Below are 26,172 nucleotides of genomic sequence, written 5' to 3'. Positions count from 1 at the left end.
GGATTGCCCGAAAAGTGAGAGAATTCTGAAAAAGATATAAGCTTAGGTAAAAAAATAAGACTCGTTCAGAAAACAGATCAAGTCCCAAGTAAAGTTTTTTGCATGGACCCAACCCAAAATTAAAAAAAAAAATTGTTGTCTTGTAGCTGTTTTTTCACCATTTTGCTATCATTAATATGATTACTATTTCAGATGTATTTATTTGTTAAGTTATATTATTTTACTGTCATTAATTTTGTTACTATTTTGTTATTATTTATTAAAAATATTTATTTTAATATTTTTTATATTATATTTTTATATAAAAATAAAATAAATAAAAATTTCATACGGTCGGAATAGGGTACAAGTTTAACATCTATAATTTAGGTTGAGTTTAGTAAAATTTTAATCTATTTTCGAGCTAAGGGAAACCCGAACTCGACCCAATAAATAAAAAATTTTGGATAATTGAACCTAATTTTTTTAAAAATCTCTTCCTAATTTCTTCATAGCTGGTCTACATTCACGAAAATTAGTTCTTTCCGTTGTTGACTTCTTGTAACTCTCAAGCTGGAATCATATTTCTTTCATTGGAAGTGCAAGGAAAGTGCAATGTAATTCTTGACACTTGGCCCTACACGCATATGCATTATTTTCAATGCTTTCTACCTTCTTTCCTTTTTTCCACATAATTTATTGCCATAATAAAAAGTTTGGTTCATATGCATACAAGGTCAAGTCAATCCAATCCATTGTTAACCCTAACTGGAAACAGTAGCTTTTCTTTGTTTACTCATTCAGGCTGATCCAAATTTATGTGAATTTGTTTCTTTCTTTGTCTTTGAATATATCCATAGTTGGTTCCTTAGTTACATGGCAGAGGTATTTATTTCACCCCTTGTCGGTACAATATTGGACAGCTTGAACTCGTGGTCCTTGAAAGGGCTGGAACTTGCTGGGAGCCTCAAAACAGAAGTTGCGAGTCTTGAAAGTACGCTTACTACAATCCAAGCTGTGCTCCAAGATGCAGAGGAGAAGCAATGGAAGAGTAAAGCTATCACGGACTGGCTTGGGGAAGCTTAAACAAGCAGCTTACGATCTAGAAGTTGTGCTTGATGATTTCAACACCGAAGCTCTAAGGCGTAGCCTGCATACGGATGCAAGAAGCCAGGTAACCAGCTTCTTTTCTTTGGGGAATCCGCTCTTGTTTCGCTTAGATATGGCACGTAAGTTTAAGAATGTAAGGGTGAAATTAGATGCCATTGCTGGGGAGAAAAGTAAGTTCCACTTGAGAGAGGGTGTGGGAGAAGCTGAAATTGAACGGAATGAGGATAGGCAAACCAGCTCCCTTGTGACAGAATCGGAAGTACTTGGCAGAGCTGATGAGAAGGAAAAGATAGTTAGTATGTTACTTAGTAATGTGAGTCACCATGATGACCTCTCTGTTTATGCAATATGCGGAATGGGGGGTCTTGGTAAGACAACAATTGCTCAATTGGTTTACAATGACGAAAATGTGGCGGAAGTCTTCGATTTGAGAGGTTGGGTGTGTGTATCTGATGATTTTGATATAAAAAGGTTGACTAAAGCGATTGTGGAATCCTTTGGAGGGAAGTCGGGTGATATCCAAGAGCTAGATCCCCTGCAGCGGTGTTTAGTAGAGAAGCTTGCTGGGAAACGGTTTTTGCTCGTACTAGATGATGTGTGGAATAAGAGCCATGACAAGTGGGATAGATTGAAACAAGCTCTACAGTGTGGACAGAAAGGAAGTACAGTGATTGTCACTACTCGAGACGAGGACATTGCTGTCATGATGGCTACAACTCCTTTCTGTCGCCTGGGATGTTTGTCGGATCATGATTCTTGGTCTTTGTTCAAGAAAAGAGCCTTTGGGATGGAAAAGACCGGAAGCAACGCCAACCTGGAAACCATTGGGAGGCAAATAGTGCAGAGATGTGGAGGGGTACCATTGGCAATTAAGGCCATAGGCAGCAGATTGCGTTTTAGAAGTCAAGAAAGTGAATGGTTACGTGTCAAAGATAGTAAGATATGAGGTTTGGAAGATGAGAGAAGTAGAATTTTAGCTGCGTTGAGGCTAAGTTATGAACATCTTCCACCGTATATGAGACAATGTTTTTCATTTTGCTCGATATTTCCCAAAGATTTTGTGATGATAAAGGACAAGCTTATAGGACTATGGATGGCAAATGGATTTATTCCTTCTGGAGGAGCATTGGATTTGCATGATGCGGGTTGTGAAATATTCTCTGAATTAACTTGGAGGTCCTTTTTTCAAGAAATCAAAGAGGATATCGATGGAACTGTTACATGTAAAATGCATGATCTCATCCATGATCTTGCAACATCGATTATGCGACAAGAGTGCTGTGTGATTGAGCCAAATGAGGGGTCACAAATTCCAAAAACTGCTCGTCACTTGTTTGTTAATAATAGCAGTCTATCGACAAGCGTTGTGGACTTAACCACATTGCAACCGCTGCAATCTTTGATCCTAGGCTGCTATCACTTTAACCTCTCTAATCCTTCTCATTTCATCAGAAACAAAAGTATCTCAAGGTGTTGGATCTGGAGTCTAATTTTTGCAATATTGCATTTAAAATTTCGAAACACTTGAGGTATCTTCGCCTTGACGGTTTTAATGTGAAAACTTTACCTGAATCAACAAGCTCTCTTCATAGCTTGCAGACACTAAGCCTCAGATATTGTGGCAATCTTCAAATGTTACCCAAAGGTACGAAGAACTTGAAAAATCTTAGGTACTTGGACATCAGAGATTGCCATGCACTAACTTCCATGCCTGTTGCATTGGGACAGTTGTCTTTTTTGTGCAAGCTTAGCATGTTCATTGTGGGAAAGGAAGAAGGTTGCGGCATTGATGAGTTGAAAGAGTTGGCCCTTGAGGGGGAGTTGAGCATCAAAGGACTTCACAACGTGAAGAGTTCGATGGAAGCTAAAAATGCAAATTTGATAAAGAAGCACAAGTTAAGATCACTTAGCTTATCTTGGCGAATAAACCGCAACGAGAACTCTCCTCATCAAAATGATGAAGAGATTCTTAGTGCTCTCCAACCTCATTCAAACTTGAAGAAGTTATGCATAATTGATTACCAAGGTTTGACGTTGCCATATTGGATGATGGATCTGCTTCTACCAAACCTTGTTGAAATCTCACTAGGAAACTGTGAAAGACCATCAGCTACCACCTCTAGGGAAATTGCGCTTCCTTAAGGTCCTTAATATTTGGGGAATGGGTGCCCTGAAGTATATTGACAACAACTTCTATGGTGATATGGAAAGTTCTTTTCCATCACTGGAGGTTCTCGGAATACATGAGGCGCCATGTTTGGAGGAATGGACAACAGTGTATAGTACAGAACATTTTCCTGTCCTGAGTTCATTAACTATTTATTATTGTCCTAAGTTGGTTAAACTGCCATTGCTTCAATCTCTAAAAGATCTACATATTGGAGGAACTAATGTTTACTTTGCTCACACCTTTGATTATGAATGCCACGGTTCTTACCTCTCTCTCGATTAGTGGCTTCACTGAGTTACCGGACGGACTATTGCAAAATCAAAAGCAACTTGGTAGCTTATATGTTCGTTCTTGTAGTCTAAAGTCTTCATCCGATCTGCTGGATAATCTATCCTCCCTTAAATATTTGGAAATTCGTGGTTGCTCAATTGAAAGCTTGCCTGTAGGACTACAAAACCTCAGCTCTTTAAAAACTTTGCATTTAAATTGTTGTGACAGCCTTGTATCCCTTCCGGTAAATGGATTGCAAGGCTTATCTTCCTTATCTTCACTACGGATTCAAAATTGTAAGACATTAGCCTCTTTATCTGAGGGTGTGGGATATCTGACTTCACTCCAAGACTTTCTTATTAATGGACGTCCAGAGTTGACCTCATTGCCAAGGAGTATCCAGTACCTCTCTTCTCTTCGATATCTGAGTATTTGTAATTGTAGGGGTTTAATTTCTCTCCCAGATGAGATACAACACCTCACCTTGCTTTCAGAATTGGAGATAGAGCATTGCTATAATTTGATGTCATTGCCTCAAGGGGTAGGTAACCTCACTGCGCTGCAAAAGCTAACGATCAGTGGATGCCCCCATCTGCAAAGACGGTGTAAGAAATTGAGAGGAGAGGATTGGCCCAACATAGCCCACATTCCGTCCATTGAAATCTTTAACAAGGTGATTCTCTACTTTTGAAATTTAATTTTAAATAACAATATTCTTAATTCTAATCACATTCAAGATCATTGTGAATAAGGATCTCTACATCTACAGTATCATTCATTCATATCTGTTATTAATAGTTCTCATTTGATGAATTTCTGATATGATGTCTAAATACATTTTCAGCGTTGGTGAGTGACGACTTTCGTTAAATTCGAGGACCTATTTTGCAATTTGAAGAAAAAAGACAACATTGCATTAAACTCACAGACGAATTCTATTCCCCATAAGAGCAGGTAAGAATAAGTAGATGGCAAATAATTTTAGCTTCTAACTTCTTAAGCTCATCAGTTATCACACATAACTTTGTTAAACTCTATTATGTATTTGTGTAAAGGCATCATGTTGGTGGCTTCGTTGGTATTGGGATTTTGATGTGCCAAGTTTATGCGTGGTTTTGTGTTGAATTGATATTAATTTTAGTTGGTCGGATATGTATTATTTGTAATTTGTATTATAGTTCTATGTATTTTACTTTTATTATTTAATCCATATATTTTTTCAAGTTTAACAATTTAGTCATTGTCATGATAAAAATTTTATATTTTTTCACAATTTCACTTTTACAATACTTTATGCATATTTTATCATCTCGTAACACATTCGTTAAATTTTTATCATAGTTTCCTTATTCATGTATTAAATTGTTTCATACTTAAAATTTTGTCCATTTTTCAATTTAGTCCCTATTGCCATGTAATTTATTTTTCACCATATAAACACTTTAGTAAGATAATTCATTATAAAATTTAACATCATGAAGATTTATTATTTACTATAATTTCATCTTAATATCACTCTGTAATCAATTCACTTATGTAATCAATTCACTACTTATCATAAATTTCAAATGTATGTTTTTTTCGTATTGAAAACAATTTTATAAAATATTTTTAAAAAATCTGTCAAACAATAAAAAATATTTTACTTAGATTCATTTAAATACAAAAAATATTAACTTTTTTAGAAAAATAATATATATATAAAAATTAGCTTATACCATTTTTGAAATTCACTTCTAGGACCCTTTGGATGGTATTCTTTTGTCAATTGCATTACGAAATCCATATAGTGTAAGCTATAAATGCACTTAATGATGAAAATTTGACTTGAGCTTATAGCTTTTAACAATTAAAATGAATAAAACTTTTAACAAGAAAAAAAATCAATTTCCTCTTCGATCTAATGTAGTAAAAAGAACGAAATACAATCTGATCTCATAGTATAGATACCTCAATGGTACATGCACCCTTAAGTAACAATAGACTAAGGATCAACAATCCTCACATGAAATGCAAGAGAAATATTCATAATCACAACCAATCAAGAACAAGATCTACATTATCAAAAGGGGTTCTTCTTCAATTTAGAATTTTGTAAAAAAAAAATTCATCAGCAAATGTTACTGAGAAGAAAAGATTTTCTACAAAACCAACCATGAAAGCAATGTATATATATCCCCAGTTTTCCATCCACTTAACGTTTGGAAAACTGTGGAGCTTTACGAGCATTCTTGAGACCAACTTTCTTCCTCTCCACCATCCTTGAATCTCTAGTCAAAAGTCCTTCTTTCTTCAACGGACTCCTATGATCGACACTCACCTTCAGCAATGCACGAGCAATGCCGAGTGAGATTGCCTATGCCTGTCCCGAAAGCCCACCTCCGTGAGCTTTCACGAATACATCATAACTCGTTTCATACCCCAATGTCACCAATGAAACTTTCATGTACTGCAACCATAATGGATTCCCTTGAAGATACTCCTCAACCAAAAATTTCAAAGCATTATATGGAAATTGCTAATCATACTTCTTAGCTTGTCTTTGGGTCTTACATTTCTTCTTCTAAAACTTGAATTAGCCTAACAAACATATTATCAAACAGCTGAAAGGCAACTATCTTTCTTCCCAAAACTTAAATTGGCATATTAGCCAAAACAAACATATGCATAAATATCAAATTTATGCGTTGAACTTTAATATGATGTGTAATGTCGTACATGAAAATTTAATGATTCATTTTTTGCAAATCATTAACAACATTAACATCATTTTAAGTTATATTGCATACAAACAATTATATTAATTCAATACGAAAATAAATGTATGTATTTATTTCTTTAAATGTAAACAATTAAATCAAATTCAAATTCAAATTTCATATTTATAATTGCACCAAATTAAAATCCATGTATTGAATTACATATTAGACCAAACTTCATCTTTATCCGCACAAATACATTATCAAACATCCAAAATACAATTAACTTATTAGCAAATTTACGTTTCAGACACTATTTTAAAAAGTTATAAAATCATCACTGAATTATTCGAAAATTTTAATTTGAAACATCTTATTTAAGTTACCGAGCTGTGAAGTTTTTTTAAGAAGTCCGGTTAGTGAGCTTCAAGCATCGATTCAACGATCATATAGTAAATTAATACACATCGACGAGTAGAAAAACATATCTTAGATTCAAATTTATCAACTACTTTATTGAGAGATATAATAACTTAAAATTTTTTCAAAATATCAAATCACCACGCTTTAACAAAATATAAATTTAAGGGCAAAATTAAAAAAAATGTTCAATTCCAAAACTAGTATAGACTAAAAAGAAAATTCAAATACCAAATCGAATCTAATTACGAAGTTTGGTAACCAAAAAATTACATCTAAGAAAAGGATATGGTGAGAAAAGGTGATGGCCGGTGGCCGGTCTTTTTCTATGACCAATTTGGTTGTATTGTGGTACCAAAAATGTCAGTGCTTATCGGTTTTTTTTTTCTTCGTTTTCTTACTAGAAAACAAGCTTTAAATTATGGGATTTTTTTTTTCAGAAATAATTGTTAAATTTCTGTCCATTATTTTCTCATCCCATTATTTTTTTTAATTTATAGATCATATATATATATGGAGAATCTTTCATGAATTATATAAATTAAATTTATATTTATATACATTGATAAGACTTTGATACTAGTTGTAAAAATGAGGGCCTTGAAATAGGGGTGAGTATTTGATCGAGTCAAGTCGAATCGAGTCAAAAAATTTTGACTTAGTCGAGTTGACGAATCATATTTTAGCAACCGAACTCAATATGAATTTTTTTAATCGGATCGAATCGAGTTAAATAATTTCGAGTCAAGTTAACGAATCTTATTATTTATACTCAATGTTGTATTTACATGAACCGATTATTTAACTAGTAAACGAAGTACAAAATTATTTAACTACATAAACAATATAATGGTTTTACCTTTTAAATTAATGAGTAAACATTTATCAAAACAACGTAGTTTTGCTTATTAACTCAATAGTTTTGACTTTTAACTTTAGAAAAGGTAAACATTTATCAAAACGGCGTAGTTTTACTTTTTCTTATTTGGATTTTCGGATAATTCAAATTGTGTAATTCATATTCGAGTTAAACCGAAAAATTTAATTTTTTATTCGAGTTGATCCAAATAACGTGATTAACTCAAATAACTCGAACTATTTAATTCAAAATTTGAAAATTTTATCGAGTTTTTTTAATAGAATTGGATTTTGCTCACCCGTAACTTAAAAATCAAGTGCAAGTTGTTTTTAGATTTAATTTTGTTTAAAATTTTCGGTCCAATAATTTTAGTTTGATTTTGGATATTTTTCAAATATTAATTTGATTTTGTTTTATAATTCTTTATTTTAATTATAATAGATACGGCCAAGATCATTAAACTATTAGCAAATTTAAATTTTTATCACTATTTAAAAAATGTGAAAACAATCATTACAGAATTTTTCGAAAGTTTTTATTTAATTCATTAGGTTGTTAAGTTTTTTTTTTAAAATCTGGTTAGTGAGCTTCAAGCGTTGATTGAACAACCAATATGATAGATTAGTACACATCAATGAGTAAAGAAATACACCTTAAATTCATGTCGATCTAACGATCAGTGTCAAAAATTAGAAAATAAAGCTAGATGAATTTTGATTCGTAAATCTTTAAATTTTTAAAGGTAATAAAAACTTTCAATTAGTGTTAGACTGTACTAACAAAAAAATGAAATGATAACAACTTTAATAACCCAATAATTAAAATAAAAAGAATAATATTCTTTAGCATTTCTTTCTATTTTCTTCGCGGCTGGTCCTACACGCATGTGCATTATTCTCAATGCATACGCATATGCATTTGGTATGATTAAGTGTACATTATTTCTTTCCTTGGAATTGCAAGGAAAGTGCAATGTAATTCTTGACACTTGGTCCTACACTCCTGCACACATATGCATTATTTTCAATGCTTTCTAGTTTCTACTTTCTTTCCCTTTTTCCACATAGTTTATCGCCATAATAAAAAGTTTAGTTCATATGCATACAAGGTCAAGTCAGTCCAATCCATTGTTAACCCTAACTGGAAACAGTAGCTTTTCTTTGTTTACTCATTCAGGCTGATACAAATTTATGTGAAATTGCTTCTTTCTTTGTCTTTGAATATACCCATAGTTGGTTCCTTAGTTACCAATTGCTACTTTGCTGGCTGTGAAATTTTAAGAGAGATTGGACATGGCAGAGGTATTTCTTTCACCCCTTGTCGGTGCCATGTTGGACGGCTTGAACTCGTGGTCCTTGAAAGGGCTGGAACTTGCTGGGAGCCTCAAAACAGAAGTTGAGAGTCTTGAAAGTACTCTTACTACAATCCAAGCTGTGCTCCAAGATGCAGAGGAGAAGCAACGGAAGAGTGAAGCTATCAAGAACTGGCTTGGGAAGCTCAAACAAGCAGCTTACGATCTGGAAGTTGTGCTCGAAGATTTCTACACCGAAGCTCTAAGTCGTAGCCTGCATACGGATGCAAGAAGCCAGGTAACCAGCTTCTTTTCTTTGCGGAATCCGCTCTTGTTTCGCTTAGATATGGCACGTAAGTTGAAGAATTTAAGGGAGAAATTAGATGCCATTGCTGGAGAGAAAAGTAAGTTCCACTTGAGAGAGGGTGTGGGAGAAGCTGAAATTGAACGGAATGAGGATAGGCAAACCAGCTCCCTTGTGAAAGAATCGGAAGTATTTGGCAGAGCTGATGAGAAGGAAAAAATAGTTAGTATGTTACTTTGTAATGTGAGTCACCATGATGACCTCTCTGTTTATGCAATATGCGGAATGGGGGGTCTTGGTAAGACAACAATTGCTCAATTGGTTTACAATGACGAAAATGTGGCCAAAGTCTTCGATTTGAGAGGTTGGGTGTGTGTATCTGATGATTTTGATATAAAAAGGTTGACTAAAGCGATTGTGGAATCCTTTGGAGGGAACTGGGGTGATATCCAAGAGCTAGATCCCCTGCAGCGGTGTTTAGTAGAGAAGCTTGTTGGGAAACGGTTTTTGCTCGTACTAGATGATGTGTGGAATGAGTACGACGACAAGTTTGATAGATTGAAACAAGCTCTACAGTGTGGACGGAAAGGAAGTACAGTGATTGTCACTACTCGACTCGAGAAAGTTGCTCTTATGATGGCTACAACTCCTTTGTATCGCTTGGGATGTTTATCGGATGATGATTCTTGGTCTTTATTCAAGCAAAGAGCCTTTGGGATGGGAACGAACGGAACCAACGCCGACCTGGAAACCATTGGGAGGCAAATAGTGCAGAGATGTGGAGGGGTACCGTTGGCAATTAAGGCCATAGGAAGCATATTGCGTTTTAAAAGTCAAGAAAGTGAATGGCTACGTGTCAAAGATAGTGAGATATGGGATTTGGAAGATGAGGGAAGCAGAATCTTAGCTGTGTTGAGGCTAAGTTATGAAAATCTTCCACCGTATATGAAACAATGTTTTTCATTTTGCTCGATATTTCCCAAAGATTCTGTCATGACAAAGGACGAGCTTATAGGACTATGGATGGCAAATGGATTTATTCCTTCTCGAGGAGCATTGGATTTGCATGATATGGGTTGTGAAATATTCTCTGAATTAACTTGGAGGTCCTTTTTTCAAGAAATCGATGAGGATATCGATGGAACTGTTACATGTAAAATGCATGATCTCATCCATGATCTTGCAACATCGATTATGGGACAAGAGTGCTGTGTGATTGAGCCAAATGAGGGGACACAAATTCCAAAAACTGCTCGTCACTTGTTTGTTAATAATAGCAGTCTATCGACAAGCGTTGTGGACTTAACCACATTGCAACCGCTGCAATCTTTGATCGTGGGCAATGATTGCAGTAACCTCTCTAATCGTTCCCGTTTCTTCAGCAAACAAAAGTATCTCAAGGTGTTGGATTTGGGTTATAATTTTGGCAATATTTCATTTAAAATTTCGAAACACTTGAGGTATCTTCGCCTTCACCATTCTCCTTTGAAAACTTTACCTGAATCAACAAGCTCTCTTCATAACTTGCAGACACTAAGCCTCATAAATTGTTGGCCTCTTAAAAAGTTACCCGAAGGTATGAAGAACTTGAAAAATCTTAGGTACTTCGACATCAGACGTTGCTATGCACTAACTTCCACGCCTGTTGCATTGGGACAATTGTCTTTTTTACGCAAGCTTAGCATGTTCATTGTGGGAAAGGAAGATGGTTGCGGCATTGATGAGTTGAAAGACTTGGCCCTAGAGGGGGAATTAAGCATCAAAGGACTTCACAACGTGAAGAGTTCGATGGAAGCTAAAAATGCAAATTTGATAAAGAAGCACAATTTAAAAGCACTTAGCTTATCTTGGCCAGTAAGCAGCAACTTATGTTCGCGAGTATGCAGCACCGAGAACTCTCATCATCAAAATGATGAAGAGATTCTTAGTGCTCTCCAACCTCATTCAAACTTGAAGAAGTTACGCATTGTTGGTTACCAAGGTTTGATGTTTCCATATTGGATGATGGATCTGCCTCTACCAAAACTTGTTGAAATCTCACTAGAAAACTGTGAAAGATACCATCAACTACCACCTCTAGGGAAATTGCGCTTCCTTAAGTTCCTTTATATTAGTGGAATGGGTGCTCTGAAGTATATTGACAACAGCTTCTATGGTGATATGGAAAGTTCTTTTCCATCACTCAAGGTTCTCAGTATACATAAGGTGCCATGTTTGGAGGAATGGACAACAGTGAATGGTAGAGAACATTTTCCTCTCCTGAGTTCATTAACTATCAATGACTGTCCTAAGTTGGTTAAACTGCCAATGCTTCAATCTCTAAAAGATCTACATATTGGAGGAACTAATGTTACTTTGCTCACACCTTTGATTATGAATGCCACGGTTCTTACCTCTCTCAAGATTAGTGACTTCACTGAGTTACCGGGTCAACTTGATAGGTTGTCTGTTCATTCTTGTAGTCTAAAGTCTTCATCCGATCTGCTGGATAATCTATCCTCCCTTAAATACTTGCATATTCAAGTTCCCTCAATTGAAACCTTGCCTGCAGGACTACAAAACCTCAGCTCTTTGCAAACTTTGTGTTTATCTGATTGTAGCAGCCTTCTATCCCTTCCGGTAAATGGATTGCAGGGCTTATCTTCCTTGTCTTCACTGTATATCCAACATTGCAAGACATTAGCCTCTTTATCTGAGGGGGTGCGATATCTGACTTCACTCGAAGACTTACTTATTAATGGATGTCCAGAGTTAACCTCCAACACCTCTCTTCTCTTCGATATTTGAGGATTTGGGATTGTAGGGGTTTAATTTCTCTCCCAGATGAGATACAACACCTCACCTTGCTTTCAAAACTGGAGATAGAGCGTTGCTCTAATTTGAAGTCATTGCCCCAAGGGGTACGTAACCTCAATGCTTTGGAAACACTAAGAATCGAAGGATGCCCCCACCTGAAAAGACGGTGTAAGAAAGTGAGAGGAGAGGATTGGCCCAATATAGCCCACATTCCGTACATTGAAATCGATAAGCAGGTGATTCTCTACTTTTGAATTTTAATTTTAAATAAGAATATTCTTAATTTTAATCATATTCAAGAATTATGTAAAAAGGATTTGAGCATTACATTTTTGTGAATAAGGATGTCTACATCTGCAGTATCATTTCATTCATATCTATTATTAATAGTTTTCATTTGATGAATTTATGATATGATTGTCTAAATACACTTTCAGGTTTGGTGAGTGACGACTTCTGTTAAATTCGAGGATCTATTTTGCAATTTGAAGAAAAAAGACAACATTGCATTAAATTCGAAGACCCATTCTATCCCCCATAAGAGCAGGTAAGAATAAATAGATGGCAAATAATTTTAGTTTCTAACTTCTTATGCTGATCACACGTAACTTTGTTAAACTCAATTATGTATATGTGCATAGGCATGTTATTGGTGGCTTCGTTCAGAAAGGTTGAGGTGTTGCGGCTTTGATGTGTTGAGTTTTGAGTCACACTATGTGTGGTTTCTTTTTTGGATTGTTCTAGGCTTAAGTTTCATTATATGTGAGTCTTATTCAAATTTATTCTAGTCTAGATTTGAATATGTCCTGATTTTCGATCTGCTGTGTTTTGTATTAAATTGATTTTGATTTTAATTTTAATTAATCACATATGTATTATTTGTAATTTGTGTTATACTTCTACTTATAATTTTTGGTAATTTTTTAGATTAGTGGATATATTTATTAGAAGGTAAATAATTTTTAATGAAACTAACATTGTTGATTTTTTCACGTTTTTTTAATATTTTTAGATTTTTCAAATTCTTTTTTGTGGTTTTCAAAATTTGAATTTGGATTCCATTTATTATGTAAATGGTAAATGGTAAAAATAAGGTACATATATTATGAGCAAATTAGTAGAGAATTTTATATTCATTACAAAAATAGACATCTAATAAATTCATTAAAAAAATTATCATAAATGTTAAATTTCTAAGTAATTTGATGCTCAATTTATATTATGTTTGAAATCTAAATCTATATTATAGAATCCTAGCTCCAAATGCTATCTTAATTGAATTGGTATCATATACTCCTTAAATCAATCTTAATTAAGGGCCTTTTGGATGGTTTTATTTTGTCAATTACATTACAGAAATTTCATGTAGTGGGAGCTATTTTAAATGCATTTAATGATGAAAATTTGACTCAACCATTGCAATGAATGAAATTTTTAACTAAAAAAAATCATTTTATTTTTTGATGTAACGTAGTAAAAAAGACAAAATGTAATCTTATATTGGTACTTTTACCCTTAAGTAACAATAGACTAAGGATCAACATTCCTCACATGAAATGCAAGAGAAATGTTCATCAGCACAACCAATCAAGAACAAGATCTACATTATCAAAAAGGGTTCTTCTACAATTTAGAATTTTTGTAAAAAAAATTCATCAGCAAATGTTACTGAATTTCTACAAACCAACCATGAAAGCGATGTATATATATCCCCAGTTTTCCATCCACTTAACGTTTGGAAAACTGTGGAGCTTTACGAGCCTTCTTGAGACCAACTTTCTTCCTCTCCACCACCCTTGAATCTCTGGTCAAAAGCCCTTCTTTCTTCAACGGGCTCCTATGATCGGCACTCACCTTCAGCAATGCACGAGCAATGCCGAGTGAGATTGCCTGTGCCTGTCCCGAAAGCCCACCTCCATGAGCTTTCACGAATACATCGTAACTCGTTTCATACCCCAATGTCACCAATGGAACTTTTATGTACTGCAACCATAATGGGTTCCCTTGAAGATACTCCTGAACCAAAAATTTCAAAGCATTATATAGCAATTGCTAATCATTCTTCATAGCCTGTCTTTGGGTCATATTTTTTTTCTTCTAAAACTTGAATTAGCCTATTACCTAATACCTATTAGGCTAAGAAAAACATAAGGTTAAATATCAAAGCTATAAATAAGTTTAATCCAATCCATAAATTCTTACATAAAATTTTAATTTAATTCAATTTTCTAACAAAATTATCAAATTAACACCATTTTAAGTTATATTAGATTCAAACAATTATATTAATTCGATACGAAAATAAATACACTATTTCATTTCTTTAAATGTAAATAATTGAATCAAAATCAAATTTTTATATATTTATATTAACCACAATTAAATGTAAACTTCACATTTATCCGCACAAATATATTATCAAACATCTGAAAAGCAACTAATTTGTCTTTGCGTCATTCATTTTTCTTCTAAAACTTCAATTAGTCTAACACAACATATTATCAAACATCTGAAAGGCATCTAATTTGACTTTGGGTCACTAATATTTCTTCTACAACTCGATTTGGCCCAACACAAACATTTTATCAAACATCTTAGAGACAGCTAATTTAACTGTTACAAAAACACCCAGAAACTGAATAGTTCAATTTTTTACCTTAGCGTCACGGTAATTGATAATGAACTTCCCAGTTCCTTCCTGAAGAACCACACGAGCAATGGCACATTTCCTTCGTCCCGTCCCTATAATAGTCTGAGCAGCAAACCCACCAGGGAGCCTAGACTTAACGAACTTCTTCAGGTTCTCAACCGGTTCAGTCTCAACCGGAGCAGCCACCGTAGCGGAAATTGAAAGGGAACGAGTGTGTTTAGAGGACAGGGAAATGTGCAAGTTTTTCGGTCGTTGGGCAATTGAGATACTGCTTGGATTCCGGGAAATCTGAGAGGAAAATGAAAGCGAAGAAAGGGATGATGTTAAGGAAGAAATTGAAAGAGCCATTTTTTATTTTGTGAAAGGGAAAATATGGATTTGTGATTAGCTAAAAACAGTAGCCTTTTTGTGATGGTGTTAAAGAGTGTAGCAGAGTTCAGCTGCGAGACTGGGAGAGGATAACGTACAAGGAATAGACGATAATGTCCTACGCATTTTACTTACTAAAACGTCATCGTATTATCTTGCACTTCCAAAGTCTTTTAGATAATCTCCTACATGTGCTCATACCTCGAATATATTAAAAATTATATAATATATTAAAATGACAAATATAATATATTACAAAATTAGAAAGTGGAATAGGTCAGTCTGGGCTCAAGCTTGAGCCTAACCCATATATTATAAATTATAATTTTTTATAGAATCAAAACTAAACTAACCTAACGAATAAAGGTTGAAGGTTAAAGTCGTTATTATGCCAACTTCAAAAGGTGCTATATCATGTTTTCGTTAATTATTTATCAGCTAGTAATGGATCATTTTGTAATTTTTCATATTTGAGTGATAAAAAAACACTTATCAATTGAGTAACTATTAATATAATTTACCATTTTATTTAATATACAGCGAACTCATTATCACTTAACCCGTAAAACTAAAAATATTTAAGATGGTAAGTTTAGTCTATACATCGCACCTAGTAAGCCTCCATCTTTATCAATAATAGAACCTTGGTACGATATTGCAAGTTAGATCAACTTACAAGCAAACCAAATGGATCATATATTTATTTTTGACAATACTTTCTATGGTTCAAACAAAAAGAAAAATTATGGTTCTCGTTGATGGTTTCAACTTTCAAACAATGTAGAGACTTCCAATTTCAATATATATATATGACATAAATATATTTAAATTTTTTCATTAAAAATTTCATATATTTAAAAGCATGAATAAAATATCATAAACAAGTAAAATTATCATGAAAGTCTATGTTCTGCACTAAGAGTCAGATTATATTTTACCCATTTTATTCAAAAAATAGACAAATTAGTCATTGTATGTTCGATCAAAGAGCAAACGGATCTTTTACATATACAACTAAAAATTAGCGTAACTGACGAAAGAACTAAATAGGTACAAGTGACTTATGTTAATATATAGGGATTGATTTTTAACAATTGAAATAGATAGAATTTTTAACAGAAATATGATTTAACGTAGATGAATTAACTTAGCTATTTTTTTAATAGAGGAAACAAAATGCAATTCGGATACTAGTTACGACATAAATACTTCAAACAAAATCTTGAAGCCCCATCGACATTTTCTAGTTTAGCTAATCATTGCTCATAATACGATTAAATATGTTGTTCAATGGATGCATATCCTTGCAAGGGTTTGCTTGTTAGAAATGGCTAAACATTGTCGTTTTCAACTTTTATTATATAACCTTTAATATTGTCAAATTTCCCAAACCTAACTCGTAGACCAAAAAAGACAGTCCAATCATAGTTTTCCAATAAGATTTTATCATTTAACAGAAGATTTCAAACTATTTGACTTTTATCTTTGGGTTAATATATCATTTAGTACTTGATTTTAGTTTTAATATTTAATTTGGTACTTAAGTTTTTTTTTAATTCAATTTGATACTTAAGTTTGGCATCAATATTCGATTTGATATGGAAACTAAATAACATCATATGGCCTAATGAATATTTGATATGTGTTATAGAAAAAAAAATACAAAAGCACTGTTAAGGGGTTGGTCTCTAGGCAAGTCTCGAACCCTCAATGAAAGTATTGTTCTCAGGGTGTTTATGCTCAATTTTAGCCTTGAGTTTTTGTATTCCGACTCTGAAAAGGCCCAAAGGGGTTCACGGAGTTTAACAGGAGTGCCTAGTCCACCAAAGAAATGTTTAGCATTTGGCATTAATGAGGCTCGAGCCCATACCTTTAAAGGGTCTTAGCTGTAAAAGCACTACCACTAGAGTGTCTTCTCTCGAAAGAGAGCCAACCCCCCTTAAAAAAAAATCTCAAGTATTAAATTGAACATGAAAATCAAACTCAAGTATTTAATTGGAACAAAAAAATCAAGTAATGAAGTGAAATTTGTGACAAAATTTAAGTACCAAATGGTATATTAACCCATAATTTTCTTTTAAAATCTTCACCGCCAAAGGCAAAAACCAAAAAAAAGCTTTCGTATTTATATTAAAATCACACCTCTTGCTCGTAAGGTTAATCAATCAACAAGCTAAAAAGCTATGGGAAATTACAACACAATACAGGGTGGTAAAGGGTACGTGAAAAGATCAAAGAGGAAGAAACTAGCCATTGATTATTCTCTCAACAAACCAGCTCCAACCCATGATGGAATAAAGTCTGTAATGGCTGATAATCTCTGCAATTTCTCCACAAATTCCGACCTTTGCATTTGCATGGTCACTTGGAACATGAATGGACAGGTTTGAATCAAATCCAAGTTCTTGTAATAATCTTAATCAAATCATTCATCATCGTGCAGTATAATAACATATATATATATATTAAGGTCTCGTATGAAGATCTGGTGGAGCTGTTTGGGAACAACCGTGGGTTCGATTTACTTGTGGTTGGCTTGCAAGAAGTGCCTAGAAAGGACCTTGCAAAATTATTGCAGGATGCTCTAGTTGATACTCACGAGTAAGTTTCTCTTTCTTGTGTTCTTTATTGTTCTAAGACTTGCAGTTTCTCTTTCTTGTGTTCTTTATTGTTCTAAGACTTGCATTTAATCTCTCTATGTACATGTATGTATATGAATATCAGATTGTTGGGGGAGGCAACTATGCAGTCTCTGCAACTATATGTGTTTGGAACGAAGGATTCGTACATGTTCGTCGAAGGTAAATTAAGATACATTTTTTTGACAAAATGATAAATTTAGTCCTCAATGTTTACATTTTTTGTCAATATGATCTTTATTCATTAATTTTCATGGTAGTTGGTTTGTGGTGATTGATTAAGAGATAAATTTAGCATTATACTTTTTTTAAGCTTAGATGGGGTGATTGATTTTTGGTGTTTTTTTGTGGGGGCAATTACAAAATGTAGAAATGAAGGTGGATAAGCATGGTGTAGGAGGGTGTGGAGGAATGAGGAGAAGAAAGAAAGGGGCAGTGGCAATCAGTATCAATTACAAAGGACTCAAGTTGGTGTTTATCACTTGTCATCTCTCTGGTAAGCCCCGTTTTGTTTCAATTATCAGCATCATTATAAGGCATCCTTAACCAAACAAATTTGAGTTCATATCATTAATGGGATTTATAGCTCCATTTAGTGCCCCCCCACAAATAAACCAGAGCTACTACTACCACCCTCGTATCAATTTGAGTCGAATTAGCTTGGAATTTAAAAGTATAATTTCATATTCAGGTCATTTTGTGTTCGAGGCATGTAAAATTTAGATTATTTTGAGTTCAGATCATTTAAGATTGTTAGACAAGTCATTTTGGGTATGTTCATTCAATTTTGACACTTAAGTTTGAATCATTTCAAGCTACTTATTTGGAACATTTTGGGTCAGGGTCATTTTAAGTTTAGATCATTTTGGATTCAATCCATTTCATGTTTGAGGTGGATCAGATTTGAATATAGATGAGTCTATTCAAGCTTTAAAATTCCAGGTCATTATCGGACAAATTAAATCAGTTATAGGTTGAGTCAATTTGAATCAAATCAATTTAAGTTTTTAAATTTTATGATCATTTTGGATTTTGGTCATTTCAAGTTCGAGTCATTTTGAGTTCAAGTTGTTTTAAGCTTTGGGTCATTCGAGTTTGTTAGACAAGTCATTTCATGATTTTTATTATTATTTAGGTTTGACACTTGAATTCAGATAATTTCGGATTCAGATCATTTTAGATAGATCATTTCGGATTCAAATCATTTTCGGTTGGAGTCATTCATAGTACAGATAAATTTAAATATTTTTATTATCAAAGCTAATTGGATTACATTTGGATAGAAATTATTCGAATTGTGAGAATTGATAGGTGTAATTATATATCAATTAAGATTTTCATTCATTCGAAATTCCCCTTGATTTGATTCATAATTTGGTCCTTAAACAGCTCATGCTCGGAACGTAGAAGAGAGAAATTCACAGTGCCAGCACATATCGCACTCTCTGTTTTCCAAGTACTGCAACAAACCTTACACCAACCCCGCACACATCACCATATGGTTGGGCGACCTCAATTACAGGCTCCAAGGCATCAACACCGACCCCGCCCGGAACTTAATACACAGAAACCTTCACAAAGTCAGTCCATCTTTCTTTTTTTAGGGGAAGTATTTGAAGTATTGTTCGCCTAACGTGGATAAATTCGTTGGATTAGGTCCTGCAAGGTGCACAATCACCTACCAAGAAAATGGTGACCATTTGCCATTATTAAGGTTTGAACCCAAGCCCTAAATGGCACCAATGGACATGCGTACTATCAGTTTTAGCGAACAATACTTCACAGACTTCTCTACCGAGCTTTCACTAGTTTTCAACTTTTCAGCAATCATTTGCCTAATTTGCATCAACTTTGTTTTGTTGCTGTTTTCAGCTGCTGAGAAGCAAAGATCAGCTCCTTCAAGAGGCTGAAAGAGGGCAGATTTTCAATGGATATTGTGAGGGAACACTCGCCTTCAAACCAACTTATAAATACAATATAGGCAGCAGCAATTATGATACTAGTTACAAGGTGATATATAAACTACAATCCTCTTTTTATTTGTTATCCTGAATTAGGGTTCAATTTTTTAAATTATTTTTAGGTTCGAATGATTTTGGGTTTAGGTCATCCCGAGATGTTAGCTTATTGTTTAAATATCAGTTTGGATCTATCATAAATATATTTAAAATATATAGACAAAATTTTAAACATGTGTACATATTGCATGGATAGCTTAGATATAACAAGTTAGAAAATAACCAATATTATTAAAACTTATGAAGGCTATTCCTTATTGATTAACATATCACGTTCAAGTTGTCCATACAATAAATTCACACGTGCTTAACATTTAATCCACATATTTTAAATATGCTCCACGTTAAATCCGAGCTAGTATTTAACACTTTAGTTTGTGAATAGGGCAAAGTCAAGGGCCTTAGCCACCCCTTGGTTAAATTGGGAAACTTCTTTTAAGCTCCTCCAAAAAATCAAAACATTCAATCTAAACCTTTTTAACCTTTTTAGTTAAAAATTTGTAATTTTGACCTCTATGAATGATTAATAATTTAATTTAAGTCTTTAGAACAAAATTTTAGCTCCCAAAAAAATAATTTATCTCGATTCTACCTAAACAAAATTTTTAGATTCACCCCGATAGAAGATACTAATTTATATAATATTGATGCCTTAATGACTCAATTAAAAAATTTTAAAGTTTTGATACTAATTTAAAATTTGAAACATAATTTAGATAAGTATTGTGTAGTTAATCTGATCTTTAAACTATGAATTCTCACTTTACATTTATTTTATTACATTTTATAGGTTCGAGTTCCAGCATGGACAGATCGAATCTTGTTCAAGATCGAAGATCCAAATAAAATTACAGCAAATTTGCACTGTTACGAGTCGGTTGATGACATTTATAGTTCGGACCATAAGCCAGTAAGGGCCCACCTTTGTCTCAAAGTCCACAAATAGCATTTGGTCAAAGTGTTTGACCAAAAATATCTCTGTTCCTCTTGAAATTAATTGTAAAACACACAATTACCATTGCATAAAAATCAAATGTATATTTAACTTCCAAGCTAGACTTTTTACCCCTATGAGCAACATAAATATGTAAAAAGAATGTCATGGTAATTACAGTTTTTGTCCCTCATAATTTTTGTTTACGCGATTAGGTCCTTATTCATAGCTTTTAGTATGTCCAATTAGGTTTTTGCCTTTAAATTGTTTATTTATTTTGAAATTAAATTTAGACCAAAAAGAAGTCGAATGTGACCATTAATATTTCAAAAAGAGTCGAATTATTTCTTTTCTAACGAAAATACTAACAAAAACATTAAATTTTTAAACATGCAATTCAAGTGTACTTACAAGCTCTTTTTTATTTTTAATTTTTTTAATATTATTACAATTATTAAATTATTTATGAACATAGCATATAAGATAAATAGTTGTCATATCAACATAAAACACACGTAAATTTTCATACAAGTTTTCACGCAAATATCGTCAAAATTTATTCAAACCTTTGACATCATCAACCCTCAAATTTCTTGCCTAAATCAGGTGTCTGCATATGACTTTATGACTCAATTGCTTAAATATCAAAACATTCAAACGAGTTCCTTCTTATTGGGGTTTTTTTCTCTGTACTTTTTTTGACATTATTCTTTATTCGAAGTATTATTTTCTTGCCCATGACTCAGATTTTTTTTCAAATATAAAAACAAAAATTCAAAAACATAGAATGACTTCTTCTTTCATTACTCGGACCCAAATACAAAATTATCATGGATTGTTAAAATCGTTGTTATATGGCTTTCTCTATTCGTACCCCTTGTACCAATCGAAAACTCTCCTACCCTTTCTCTTCTACAATTTAGTTTTTTTATCATAAAACAGCTTTGAATATTACGAAATTACAAACCAAAATCCAAACAGCTTTCTTCTCCGTTCTCTAACACTGATCATTAAATCGACTTGTCAATGGGTATTGAACCACCATACTAATGGCCAAATTGCCGCTTAGAGCTTACTAGTCTAACATTTAAAAAAAAAAACTTAACAGTCTAATGGCTTAAATAAATATTTTTTAATATTTCAATGGTTTAAATGAAAACTTTAGAATAATTCAATAATTATTTTGTAATTTTTTAAAATTAAGTGACCAAAACTTAAACTTACTAATAATTTAGTGATATTAAGTGTAATTTACCATATATATATATATATATGGGAAGGGAAAGAAGTTATTCATTATATTTTATTATTATAAGTAAATATGATCATTTTCATAGCAGAATATTCAACTTATGGAACTTAAACAGTTTATTGAATTGATGTCTTAGATCAAATTTGCAGATATAAAATTACAATGTTAATAGATTTTTTATGTGAATTATAATTTTTTTATTAAAATAAATCTTATTTAATAAAATATAATTCCACTTTGTCAGTAATTTCTTATGTATAATTTCATATATTATTGATACATTTCATACAATATAAATATGATTCAATATTTATTACATATAACTTCCCCAAACCCTTAAATAGAAAAATAATATATACTTAAACGTGCTCGAATTTCACATCGATCCTTCTAATTATTGCAACAACAATTATATTCATTGAGTTAAGACTCAACCGATATTTCTTGTTGATAATTGGTCGTATAGATGTGTTCTTTTTCATAAAAGAATCTATACGATCAACAATTATCTTAACAAAATTGGCCAAAAAAGGGAAATGAATTGCCCCGACAACACAAATCATTTATCACTACACAATAATTCATTCACTTATGCAACTCTACTTTACGCTCACTATTTCATTTCTATTTGGTTCAACACCTTTCATCATATGTTGAAATTCATTGAAATCAAGCACTCCATTACCATCAAGATCAAACACCCCAATCATGGCCTTACACTCTTCATATGATCTCACATCCCCTAATCTACCAAGCATTTGTTGCAACCCCACCGGAGTTATGCACCCACACCCTTTGTCCCCTTCGTACATCTCGAACGCCCTCTTAATATCATCGCCATCGTCACCTCCTTCCATCAACTCGACGAAGTCCTCAAACCCCAACAGTTCATCTCCGTCGTTATCGAAATCTTTAATGACCCTTCGTACCACGTTGCTTGACACGTTGTCTCCTATAGAAGCAAAGTAAGCACTGAGTTCCTCACTCGAAATTTTCCCATCCCCGTCGTGGTCGAAACGATGGAAAACTTGTCGAAGCTCTTCTTTTTTAGTTGTTTTATTTAGTAGCGGTAGAGGGACAGTCGGCGGTAACAACGGTAACGAGGTTGAGGACTTGGATTTTGAGAGAAAGGGAGGGAAATTTAAGCTTAAACCCTTGTTGGAAAACCATTTGGTAGGCTTTGAAATTGTAACAATTCCCATGAAAACCATCTTCATTAAGGTAATTAACTTGAGCCAACTTATATATATAGAGAGAGAGAGAGAGAGAGATGCTAAGAAGGAAATCTTTTGGTCTAATTTTCACATTGCTAAGCAAAGACTTGTTTAAGTGATTTCACATTCATGTTATTTTATTTTTGGATTATTCCTTCAATAATTTTAGGTTTTTTATTCAAATTATTTTGAGTTTCGATCATTTTAAGTTTAAATCGTTTTTAAGTTTAAGATTTCAATTAAATGAATTCGAATCAATGGCTTTTATAAATGACTTGAATTTTATTTGAGTTTTCTAGGTCAGTCATTTTATGTTTGGATCAATTAGAGTTTTGATTATTTAGGGTTATCGATTTGAGTCATTTTATATTCAAGTTATCTTACGAATAGCAATGGATTGGGTATTTTATTTCTTTTAATTATTTGAATCTAAAACTATAAATCCACCTTAAAATTCGAATCTATTTATTTTCCACAAATTATCTGAGTTTTCTATTCATCAAGTCTCTAAATCTAAACAAAAAACCATTTCAAATTTCCAATCATTTTTTTTGGATATCTAAATCTACTAAAATTCTTTATATATATATATATATATATAACCAAATCTATAATCACTGTAACCGATAGACTTAGATATTCAAATCTGAATCCGCATCTATTATTTGAATAAGCAATACGAATTTAAATAATAGATATTTATGATATCTATCTGCATTTGTTTTAAATCTGTTATGAATAGTAATTTTAAAATCTGAATTCGCAATATTCAAGTCCGAAAATGAAAATCCGAATTGATATATGATATAATAAAGGAAAAAGTAATTATTTGGTGAAAAACTTAGCCTAGTTTTCACATTGCTATGCAAATAAATTAATGTGTAAGCATATTAGAAGGGCGATCAATGCATAGGAAGTTGCGTGATTGGGAAAATTAATTAAAAGAAGGCACGAAGAAATTGATACGTAGCTTCTTCGCATATAGAAGAGGGACCCAATTATATGACTCTTGGACTAATTTGCATTTTTACATATAATAATTATAATAATGGTGAATATGAATCAATGACTTTGAACACTAGTTTCATATATAGGATTATTGACTCGGGATGGAATGGACTGGGCAGTGTGGTACGGTCTAGTACGGTATTGTTTTATTGCCACCGTTATTTTTACATTAACCGCAGATAAATATACTACTCATCCAATCTCACCTTTAGAGATGGTAATCAGGTGGGGCAAGGTATTTTTTTCTCTGACTCAAAACTAAGATTATTTTACTCATTTCAAACCCGATTCAATAAATCAAAGTTGTACCTAATTTCAATCCGATTGAATCGAAAATGCCACAATTTAAAATTTTGTATATTTTTATTAATAGAATAATGATTAAGTGACCTCTCACAAGAATATTATATAAGGGTACTTTAGTAATTATCTTGGAGCAGGACGGGATGAGTTTTATCTTTAACTGACCTAACCCGACTCAAGCAATTGGAGAATTAGACTCGCCTCACAAACTAGGGGGCAGGCAAGGGACTTAGACCTTCCTGATCAAATAGAAAAATATCATTAGTAGTTCCTCTCAAGTATTAATCATTCATTTTAAATCCTTTAATCATTCAAATAAATGGAATATTTATAATATTTGCCTCTCCTAAAAAATAACTATATAATCTAAATCCTTTTAAAATTAAATATTTTATCTTTAGCCCCCTCAAAATTTTAAAATTTTTCTCAGCCCCTATAAACTAATTAATAATAAAGGAGAATATTTGACCCCACACGCTTGGACTTTTATCCCTAATCACAACCGTACCTTTTCAAAGTCATGCCACGTGGCATACACCGAAGCCCCGATGATATTCATGTTCCCATCTCCTTAATGTAAAACCCACCGACACTCTTTATTAATTTTATTTAATTTTTAAAATAATATAAAATTTAAAGTAAAGCATTTAATTTATTTTTTTTAAATTTATACAATACTTAAAATTATTCATAATTCATCATAATCTTTAAATAGGAGGATAAACGTATTTCAACACGGTCGGACACACATCATCTTACATTGATAATAATATCAATAGTAACTGAATTAAAACTTAATCAACAGTACTTATTTTTAAATTATATTATATTAATTATTATATAAAGGCATGAAATGATGTTTGAGTTGATGCAAAAATATCATCTTTAACTATTTAATAAATTGACCATATTTTCTACATGCTTATCCTCAGTCCTCACTACCTCTCTTTTTCAACTTGTTTGTCATTTTAATTATATTTATTAATAATTAAAATTATAAAATAAATGTTTAACATATCATTTTTTTATTTTTTTATTTTTATGAAAATTTGCATTTAATAATTTCATTTTAGTAAATATTATTTTTTATATTTTAAATCATTTTAATTTATCACGAAAATATTAAGTATTAAAAAATTAAAATAAATTATATTAAAAAATGTCTTTTATCTAACTATCCAAAATAATATAAAATATTATATTAATAATATTAAAATTAAAAAATAGTCATTCAAAAATTAGTATTTATTTTTATCAAATAACATAATTATATTCCGTACATATATTTACTAATTTACTACACAATATTCTAATATAAATTCAGCACTTATAAAATTTAATAATGAAAATTTAGTACTTAATTTTTCAACGTTTAAATTTTCAATTTATCAAACACACCCTTAGTCCTAAATTTGATGATTTTTTTCACCTTGGTCCTTGTACTCTTTTTTAATCCCTATTGGTTTTGGAACTTGGTAGCTTTTCCCAATCTGATATATAAACTTGAATTTCATTTCAGGTATGATGACATGGCACACCTAGATTGTGCTACATTATCACCTAATTTTTTTAAATAATTTTTTTATATTTGAGATTTATTTTAAATTTTCAAGTGATAGCATGCAACATTCTCAAGTGTTGTGTTACGACACCCTAATAAAATTCAAGTTCACGGATCAAATTAAGAAAAGTTATCAAGTTTCAAAACTAATGTAAATAGATTGAGCCTTAATATAGTTGACACGTTATTATTGTAACAATTAAGAGAATATGGGTTCAGAGTATATTTAAACACGTTATTTCTTAATTTTAACGTCTACGGAATTACTAAATTGCGAAATTAGAAAGTAAATAAATTAAATTCCGAAAAAATTTCCTAAAAAAATC

General features: G+C 32.4%; 7 protein-coding genes across 7 annotated transcripts; 5 read left to right on the top strand and 2 right to left on the bottom strand.

Annotated features, from left to right (window-relative positions):
• Positions 1-655: 655 nt before the first annotated feature.
• On the top strand, positions 656-3,476 carry LOC121203273 (putative disease resistance protein RGA3). The gene is made up of 2 exons (XM_041114777.1): positions 656-2,734; positions 2,818-3,476. Exon 1 carries the CDS (start codon positions 1,007-1,009, stop codon positions 2,033-2,035), a length of 1,029 nt encoding a protein of 342 aa, XP_040970711.1. The 5' UTR covers positions 656-1,006; the 3' UTR covers positions 2,036-2,734; positions 2,818-3,476.
• On the top strand, positions 2,183-3,231 carry LOC121230684 (putative disease resistance protein RGA1). Its single transcript, XM_041115897.1, has 2 exons — positions 2,183-2,452; positions 2,542-3,231. The coding sequence occupies exons 1-2, from the start codon at positions 2,183-2,185 to the stop codon at positions 3,229-3,231; spliced, it is 960 nt and encodes a 319-aa protein (XP_040971831.1).
• Positions 3,477-3,479: 3 nt separating the features above from the next.
• LOC107943009 (putative disease resistance protein RGA4) lies at positions 3,480-4,758 on the top strand. Its single transcript, XM_041114778.1, has 2 exons — positions 3,480-4,202; positions 4,374-4,758. The coding sequence occupies exons 1-2, from the start codon at positions 3,480-3,482 to the stop codon at positions 4,380-4,382; spliced, it is 732 nt and encodes a 243-aa protein (XP_040970712.1). The 3' UTR covers positions 4,383-4,758.
• Positions 4,759-8,464: 3,706 nt separating this feature from the next.
• On the top strand, positions 8,465-12,783 carry LOC107943012 (putative disease resistance protein RGA3). The gene is made up of 3 exons (XM_016876742.2): positions 8,465-12,134; positions 12,336-12,445; positions 12,540-12,783. Exon 1 carries the CDS (start codon positions 8,800-8,802, stop codon positions 11,887-11,889), a length of 3,090 nt encoding a protein of 1,029 aa, XP_016732231.2. The 5' UTR covers positions 8,465-8,799; the 3' UTR covers positions 11,890-12,134; positions 12,336-12,445; positions 12,540-12,783.
• Positions 12,784-13,474: 691 nt separating this feature from the next.
• Positions 13,475-15,112, bottom strand: LOC107943002 (30S ribosomal protein S9, chloroplastic). The gene is made up of 2 exons (XM_016876733.2): positions 14,555-15,112; positions 13,475-13,914 (listed from the first exon to the last, which is right to left on the bottom strand). Exons 1-2 carry the CDS (start codon positions 14,894-14,896, stop codon positions 13,627-13,629), a joined length of 630 nt encoding a protein of 209 aa, XP_016732222.1. The 5' UTR covers positions 14,897-15,112; the 3' UTR covers positions 13,475-13,626.
• Positions 15,113-17,067: 1,955 nt separating this feature from the next.
• Positions 17,068-20,704, top strand: LOC107943011 (type IV inositol polyphosphate 5-phosphatase 11). Its single transcript, XM_016876741.2, has 7 exons — positions 17,068-17,301; positions 17,388-17,518; positions 17,642-17,718; positions 17,927-18,052; positions 18,946-19,136; positions 19,429-19,566; positions 20,365-20,704. Exons 1-7 carry the CDS (start codon positions 17,101-17,103, stop codon positions 20,518-20,520), a joined length of 1,020 nt encoding a protein of 339 aa, XP_016732230.1. The 5' UTR covers positions 17,068-17,100; the 3' UTR covers positions 20,521-20,704.
• Positions 20,705-22,034: 1,330 nt separating this feature from the next.
• LOC107943010 (probable calcium-binding protein CML41) lies at positions 22,035-23,035 on the bottom strand. Its single transcript, XM_016876740.2, has one exon. It carries the CDS (start codon positions 22,975-22,977, stop codon positions 22,360-22,362), a length of 618 nt encoding a protein of 205 aa, XP_016732229.2. The 5' UTR covers positions 22,978-23,035; the 3' UTR covers positions 22,035-22,359.
• Between the last annotated feature and the right edge of the window lie 3,137 nt (positions 23,036-26,172).

The sequence above is a fragment of the Gossypium hirsutum genome, chromosome A06 (assembly GCF_007990345.1).
Source record: "Gossypium hirsutum isolate 1008001.06 chromosome A06, Gossypium_hirsutum_v2.1, whole genome shotgun sequence".
In the NCBI taxonomy this organism is placed as follows: Eukaryota; Viridiplantae; Streptophyta; class Magnoliopsida; order Malvales; family Malvaceae; genus Gossypium; species Gossypium hirsutum.
This window is presented reverse-complemented; position numbering and strand designations above follow the sequence as displayed.

Bases quoted from the DNA above. Each gene is read 5' to 3' on its own strand.
- LOC107943002 (XM_016876733.2), bottom strand. From the start codon at position 14,896: ATGGCTCTTTCAATTTCTTCCTTAACATCATCCCTTTCTTCGCTTTCA. The intron at 13,915-14,554 runs GTAAAAAATTGA...TTTTTGGTTCAG, and splicing joins TCAATTACCGTGACGCTAAG to GAGTATCTTCAAGGGAACCC.
- LOC121203273 (XM_041114777.1), top strand. From the start codon at position 1,007: ATGCAGAGGAGAAGCAATGGAAGAGTAAAGCTATCACGGACTGGCTTG.
- LOC107943009 (XM_041114778.1), top strand. From the start codon at position 3,480: ATGTTTACTTTGCTCACACCTTTGATTATGAATGCCACGGTTCTTACC.
- LOC121230684 (XM_041115897.1), top strand. From the start codon at position 2,183: ATGGCAAATGGATTTATTCCTTCTGGAGGAGCATTGGATTTGCATGAT. The intron at 2,453-2,541 runs GTTGTGGACTTA...TCATTTCATCAG, and splicing joins ATAGCAGTCTATCGACAAGC to AAACAAAAGTATCTCAAGGT.
- LOC107943011 (XM_016876741.2), top strand. From the start codon at position 17,101: ATGGGAAATTACAACACAATACAGGGTGGTAAAGGGTACGTGAAAAGA. The intron at 18,053-18,945 runs GTAAGCCCCGTT...GTCCTTAAACAG, and splicing joins TATCACTTGTCATCTCTCTG to CTCATGCTCGGAACGTAGAA. The intron at 19,137-19,428 runs GTCAGTCCATCT...TGCTGTTTTCAG, and splicing joins TACACAGAAACCTTCACAAA to CTGCTGAGAAGCAAAGATCA.
- LOC107943012 (XM_016876742.2), top strand. From the start codon at position 8,800: ATGGCAGAGGTATTTCTTTCACCCCTTGTCGGTGCCATGTTGGACGGC.
- LOC107943010 (XM_016876740.2), bottom strand. From the start codon at position 22,977: ATGAAGATGGTTTTCATGGGAATTGTTACAATTTCAAAGCCTACCAAA.